The 6,845-nt window shown below is 42.4% G+C and overlaps 3 protein-coding genes across 3 annotated transcripts; all 3 read right to left on the bottom strand.

The window, feature by feature from the left end:
- Positions 1-594: 594 nt before the first annotated feature.
- Positions 595-1,227, bottom strand: LOC106654531 (putative ankyrin repeat protein RF_0381). Its single transcript, XM_014374452.2, has one exon. It carries the CDS (start codon positions 1,225-1,227, stop codon positions 595-597), a length of 633 nt encoding a protein of 210 aa, XP_014229938.2.
- Positions 1,228-1,292: 65 nt separating this feature from the next.
- LOC106654532 (ankyrin-3-like) lies at positions 1,293-1,841 on the bottom strand. Its single transcript, XM_014374453.1, has one exon. The coding sequence runs from the start codon at positions 1,839-1,841 to the stop codon at positions 1,293-1,295; it is 549 nt and encodes a 182-aa protein (XP_014229939.1).
- An 858-nt stretch (positions 1,842-2,699) lies between these two features.
- LOC106654533 (ankyrin-1-like) lies at positions 2,700-4,022 on the bottom strand. The gene has a single exon (XM_014374455.1). It carries the CDS (start codon positions 4,020-4,022, stop codon positions 2,700-2,702), a length of 1,323 nt encoding a protein of 440 aa, XP_014229941.1.
- Positions 4,023-6,845: the final 2,823 nt, after the last annotated feature.

Raw genomic sequence — 6,845 nt, 5'->3', positions numbered from 1 at the left:
TAAATGGATTGAAATGAATAATACACATTTTGAAGAAGAAATAATCTATGTACTAGACAAATTTCCGAGAGAATTTGAATTGGGTGTGATTAAATCGATTCTTAAAATAAATAAAACTTATATGGTTTCAACAGATGTGGTTCAAATTGCGAAGCACATCTGTTTTTGTATTTCATACTAACATTATACTGCGCCATAATCGGACGAGATATGTGCCACAAAAGACGCAGGTTATAAAATTGCGGCGCAACGTGACTAATTGTTTCAGTTCAATTTGGATGAAAATAATTAATTATTTTGTAAAAAAAAGAATTTTAACCGAAAGATTATAAATTTAGGTTTAATTTGAGCTATCATACATGTGATATTGACAAGGGGATCATTCATTTATTTTGAAAATGGCTTAAGTGCGCCGCAATCACCCATTCTTCCCTACCGGTTATCAATTATATTCTTCGGGTCGAAGAAATTGATCGACAGTGAGCGAGATAAATGGGTATACCCATTACCATCGTCTCTTTCGATTTGTCGGCAAACTTCTCGTCTTCGTACCAATATTTTTCGAGACTCGTCGACTTCTCGTATAAACCGAAATCAGCGAATAATTTCATGATCTTCAAAGGCTATGGTTTGGTCCATCTCGTATCCATGTTTATCTAAGCACTCGATAACGACCAGAATGCCAGATGCTATTCTCAATTTAACATAATTTTCGTTATATTTTACCGGATTGAATCTCTGGCGAAAATCATCCACGGTGGGGGGGAAGGCACTTGGCAGAGCGGCGCCGTTAGCCAATAGCGCATCGATCGCATCGGGCAGGAGACTCGTCAGAGCCAGTTGCAGCGGTGTCCGACCCAACTGGTCCCGGGCATCGACGTCCACCGGTCGATCGAGTTCTGCGTTGATATGGAAGTACATATTCGCGAAGCCGTCATCTTGGTCCCTCTTGCAAATGTCGTGCAGAGGTTCCGCTGTTGAAGCACCCCTTCTCAGCAGCAATTTTACCAAGTTTCTGTGGCCCCGAGACAGAGCCAAATGCAGCGGCGTGTTGCCCAAATTATCTTGAACATTGACCAGCACCTGCTGACCGACTTCGGTATTGACAGTGAAAAATCGTTCCGCCAAATCGTCGTCTTGGCCTCTCCTGCAAATAAGGTGCAGAGCCGTCATTCCATCATCATTGACCAAGTTCGGGTCGACGCCTCTTCTCAGCAGCAATTCCATCGAGTTTCTATAGCCGCAACACACAGCCACGTGCAAGGGCGTGTAACCATCATTGTCCCGGGCGTTTAATCCACCACATGATTCCTCCCGTCGATGACTTCGAAGAACAGCTCGACCCAACGATCGCCGTAATAGCAAATGCGGTTCAAGGGCGTGCCCAAAATCGTGTCGGCGCCTCGCCTCAGCAGCACCTCGGCCGAGCGGATGTTATGGCTAGCCAGAGCCCAGGCCAAGGGTGTCCGGCCGTTATTATCCAGGGCGTCGATCAGCACCGGCTGACCGAGTTCTTCGTTGATCCCGAGGAATAGATTCAGCAAGGTCGGATCGTCGTACTTCTTGCAAATGTAATGCAATGGTGTCATTCCCTTATCGTTGGTTGCATTGGAATAGGCCCCGTGTCTCAGGAGCACTTCGATCATATTCGAGGCTTCTCTCTTCACCGCCAGGTGCAGTGGTGTATAGTCTTTGTCGTTCCGGGCGCTAATCGGCAACGGCTTGTAATCGTCGTTACCGAATATCATGTCCGCCAAGCCATCGTTGCCTTCGCCCATCTTGCACACGTGGTGCAGACCGTTATTTCCATCGTAGTCGGCCAAGTTTGGATTGGCGCCCATTTCCAGCAGAAATCGCGTCGCGCAACACACATCCTCCAAATTTCAAAACATACCGCTGAGGTAAATAGTTTATCTGCGGCAAACAAAGCCGTGTGCGCGCGTCATCGGCTGATTACCTATCGTCGCGGGAAAAATTTTTCATATGTATATATATCATCATATTCATCGTATACGATTAAATTACGTCGTGTCATTGATTTCCGGTTAGAAAGGTAACAGATCATGGAGTCAAATATCAATCTTGTAGTTTTTTCTAAAGAAAAACATTTCATCAAATCATTTCATGTTTATCAAATTTTCATTTTAAATTATAATAAAGATATAAGTCACATTCCGAAAAGTAAGGCGTATCCGTTAAAAAAAGTATAAGGCATGTCATATTTTGAGTAGAGCCTGGTAATTATCAGATATTAATGTTGTTGAATGATTATTATTAATTATTAATTATAATTATATTACAAATGTTTATTTTATATTTTTTTAATATTTGACGACGAATATATTCTTGAAATAAAGACAATACGTTTGAAATTTTTCCATTTAATGTTGGTTTATTAAAAAATTAATTAGTGAGTTCATAATTATCAATAATCGTTTTTTCCTTACATTATTTAAACTTTTACAATTGGCTATAGTATAACTTTTTTTTACATTTACGTTCGATAACGTGTATAAGGTCTCGATAAGATTGCGTAACAATTATGTATGTACATGTTAAGATCTTTGTTATTAAAAACGATCGTGTGCTTATCAATAAAAAATAATTGAAATGAATCTCGTTAAAATTTTCAAGAACAATTTTGCTGGCCAATCATTGCTTATCTCTTTGTTTAAATAATGCGCGGACGAACGAATTCCTCAGACGACGGTGCTGGTAACCGTAATGGCCGAACTGCCCACGACGTCGACCTGTAACGTTGGAGGTTGATTCAAGGTGAGACCACTCAGTATATCCAAGAGGTCGCGGCACTCGTCGTAATTTCGACTCATCATGAGCAGGGGCGTGTCTCCCTCGTTGTTGGCCAGAAGCGAGTCGGCGCCGCTCCTCAGCAGGAGCTCGGCCATGGCCACGTCGTCGCGTCGTAGAGCCAAGTGCAGCGGAGTGTCGCCCTGCTTGTCCCGGGCATTGACCTCCATCAGCTGGCGTCTATCGTTGATGACCTCGAAGAAGGCGTCGATGAGCTCTCCGTCGTACTGCTGCCGGCAGAGGATGTGCAGGCAATTGCCACCGTCGGCGCAGGCCAAATTCGGCTCGGCCCCACGCTGCAGCAGTAGAACGACGACCCTCTTGAGTCCCCGTTGCAGGGCACAGTGAAGCGGTGTGTTGCCCTCATTGTCCTGGGCGTCGACCCACACCGAGAGATGCATCTCGTCCGCGACGCCGAAGAACAGCTCCGCCAGGTGGCCGTGGCGGTCCCGCCTCGAGATGACGTGCAGCGGAGACATCCCGGCGTTGTTGACGAAGTTCGGATTGGAGCCGTGCCTCAACAGCAGCTCGACCATCTTGGCGTTGCCATGGTGCAGGGCCAGGTGAAGCGGTGTGTTACCCCACCTGTCCCAAGCGTCGACTCGCACGTCGAGGCCGCCCTGGAGCAACGTCTGCGCCAAGTCCATATCGCATTCCCGATTCTGACTGAGCACATGCAAGGCTGTCAATCCGTCTCTGCTGGTCGCGGTTGGGTCGGCGCGGCCTCGACTCAGGAGCAATTCCGCCGTCGTCCAGTGGCCGTGGTGTAGAGCCAAGTGCAACGGCGGGTCTATCGTTTGTAACGGTCGAAAATCCGGACTCTGCCCGGCCTCGATGAATCGCTCGACCACGTCGTGGAAGCCGTATCGGCAGGCCACGTGGAAGTGGCTCAAGCCCGTCTCGTCGACGTAATTCGCCTCGAATCTGTCGTACACTCGAAAGAGTGCCTGGATCTTGGGGCTCTCCAGGGGTAGATCGCGCCTGGCCACGAAATGCACCGCCGTGGTACGCCGCAGTATCGGCTTACCCTCTTGGTCGAATTTCAGATCGTCGTTGTAGTTCATGAGGATCATTCTCTCGATCAACGACAAGCATTCGATGTCCGTCGACTTGCCTTTCTCGGAATTGATGTTAGCCTTGAGAATCTGCTCGATTTTCGGCAGCGGCAAGTCCAGCTTCTCGTCGATGACGTTGTTCTTGCTCAATTGGTCCATGATAAATTTGTTCTACACTCGCGCGCGAATACCTTTACGCTTATCAATCACTAACTGCTGCCGAGGGGTTATAGTCGAGAACTTTTTTGTGCTGCTTATGCGGCGTCGTAGCTCGTACTGATCTGAGGCCACGAAACACCAGTAGCACATGCGCTAAGGAGCAGAGTACAAAGTGAAAGTTCTGTACGTGCACTGCAGCGATTGGCTGCACCAAGAATAAGATCCATTGTCTCCGAGCGTTGGGGGCGGAGCCCGAAGCGTCGCTGTAGTCATCGTTATGCCATTGCCATTTGCCATGCCCATATTCTGCACTGATTATTAAAATCAATACAATTTTCATGTAAAATTATATGAATTTTACATAAATTTTAATAGTTTAGTGTATTAAAACTAATTAAGTTACAATTTTCTTTTTGAAACTCGTAAATTCGAACACGGTAAACTATCAAAGACAGACAATCATTATACTTATTCCTATTTGATCTTTAGAAAAAAAAGAGTTACTACGATTTTGATCATAATATTCATAACTTTTAATTTAGTTATAGTTGGAAATATAAAAATATTAATTTACCAAATTACTCATCAAAATATATTTAATTTCATATTTATATTACAGCTACTAGAAAAATCATTGGAAAAATGAAAAAAATGTTGAGAATAATGTTACAGTGATGGTTCAATTTTATTATTAATTTATCACAAAATGCGAAATATAATTTGTGCTTTTACATAAGTAAATATTTTAAAATCCAAGCGATTGTGTTTGTGTGCGAGTGCGCAGAACGATGTCCATGTACGACGACGAATCCGAAAAGAGTTTCCATGTCGAAAACGAAGTCGACGAAAGCTACGACTACAATTTTAAACACGTGGATCATCTTAACCAAAAAAAACCAGACAGATTGAAGAGTTTACGATTACATTCTTTGCAAATAATAACATTCTGTCTATGTTGGACAAATTTGAATCTATGTCATTCTCAAAAGCGATCCGGTAACTTTATTAAAGTCGTGGGCCACTTCGCAATTTGTCCAGGGCGTCATGTTTTACGTGGCATTCTCCAAGTCGTTATAGTCGCAAATCTGTAGACAAATAATGTTAATGAATATAATATAATATAATATAATGCAAATTAATATAAAATAATGCGAATTAATCTGAGATTATGCAATTTAGGGATTTGCGAGTACCCGATTTTTCGAGTTTTACTCGACTCGAATTTGTAGGGAAAATTTGTGTACTCGAGATTTTTCGAGTAATCGAATTTTTTCTAGTACTCGGAACTTATGCCACTTTTTTCCGTTCTCATGGACTACTTGCACCAAACTGTTTGAATTCAACTCATCTCGTTGCGCAGTGGGAAAGGTCGGTAAAACCAAAACCATACCATTGGTGCCGAGCTCGTGAAAATATCGACTCGATAGTTTGACCGGTAGCCTACGGGACAGGCGTTATTATCGCTGACCGAGATATCGCGATTATAATGTATACATATGAAAAATTTTCCCCGCGACGATCGGTAATCAGCCGATGACGCGCACACACGTCTTTGTTTGCCGCAGATAAACTATTTACCTCGGCGGTATGTTTTGAATTTTGGAGGATGTGTGTTGCGCGGCGACGCGCGACATCTGTGCCTTATAAAAACACCCCTACCCATTTATCTCGCTCACTGTCGATCAATTTCTTCGCCCCGAAGAATATAATTGATAACCGGTAGGTCAGAATGGGTGGTTGCGGCGCACTTAAGCCGTTTTCAAAATAAATGAATGATCCCCTTGTCAATATCACATGTATGATAGCTCAAATTAAACCTAAATTTATAATCTTTCGGTTAAAATTCTTTTTTTTACAAAATAATTAATTATTTTCATCCAAATTGAACTAAAACAATTAGTCACGTTGAGCCGCAATTTTATAACTTGCGTCTTTTGTGGCGCATATCTCGTCCGATTATGGCGCAGTATAATGTTAGTATGAAATGCAAAAACAGATGTGCTTCGCAATTTTAGTGCGTCATATTTTACTCAAATTATTCGAATGCACAAGCTAATGATTTAGGTTATGTAGATCACACATTGCTTATCATGGCGCAGCGCGGGTAATGTAGATCTCAATGCATGTAATACTCGTGCGCCATAATCGGCCGCGAGAATGCGCCAATTTATGAAAAAAACAATAACTTCTTAATTTGTAAATTACTCAATTAATAATTGATAAATCGTTAAAAATAAAGCATCATGTTAAAGTAGAGCACAAATACTTCTTTTACATCATAGTATTAGCCACTTCCGAGCAGTAAACTCTTTGTATCATTAAGTTTTGAGATTCGCAGTATTACAATTTGACAACATCATTAATTACATTAGTTGTAGTTCATTGTTAATTGTATTTTTTAACAATTTTTTTGCATAAATTAGATAAGGTGATGCCTTGGCCACAATTTTTACCGACCGAGCACGGAAAATGTATATTGAAATAACTTTTTTTTCAGACTGATTTTCGAAAAACGGCTCTATGGAGCCCTCCGTATTGATGCTGTGAACAACTGCACTAAATTTCAGCAAATTTCATCGGATAGTTTTCCCGGAAAACAGGATCAAAATTTTTGACTAATGTTTGCAGGATAAAAAATTTTGATCCTGTTTTCCGGGAAAACTATCCGATGAAATTTGCTGAAATTTGGTGCAGTTGTTCACAGCATCAATACGGAGGGCTCCATAGAGCCGTTTTTCGAAAATCAGTCTGAAAAAAAAGTTATTTCAATATACATTTTCCGTGCTCGGTCGGTAAAAATTGTGGCCAAGGCATCACCTTAAG

The sequence above is a fragment of the Trichogramma pretiosum genome, unplaced genomic scaffold (genome assembly GCF_000599845.2).
Source record: "Trichogramma pretiosum strain Unisexual culture from Peru unplaced genomic scaffold, Tpre_2.0 scaffold83, whole genome shotgun sequence".
In the NCBI taxonomy this organism is placed as follows: domain Eukaryota; kingdom Metazoa; phylum Arthropoda; class Insecta; order Hymenoptera; family Trichogrammatidae; genus Trichogramma; species Trichogramma pretiosum.
Note: the sequence above shows the minus strand (reverse complement) of the source record. Positions and strands in the feature narration are given on the sequence as shown.

Bases quoted from the DNA above. Each gene is read 5' to 3' on its own strand.
- LOC106654531 (XM_014374452.2), bottom strand. From the start codon at position 1,227: ATGGAATTGCTGCTGAGAAGAGGCGTCGACCCGAACTTGGTCAATGAT.
- LOC106654532 (XM_014374453.1), bottom strand. From the start codon at position 1,841: ATGGGCGCCAATCCAAACTTGGCCGACTACGATGGAAATAACGGTCTG.
- LOC106654533 (XM_014374455.1), bottom strand. From the start codon at position 4,022: ATGGACCAATTGAGCAAGAACAACGTCATCGACGAGAAGCTGGACTTG.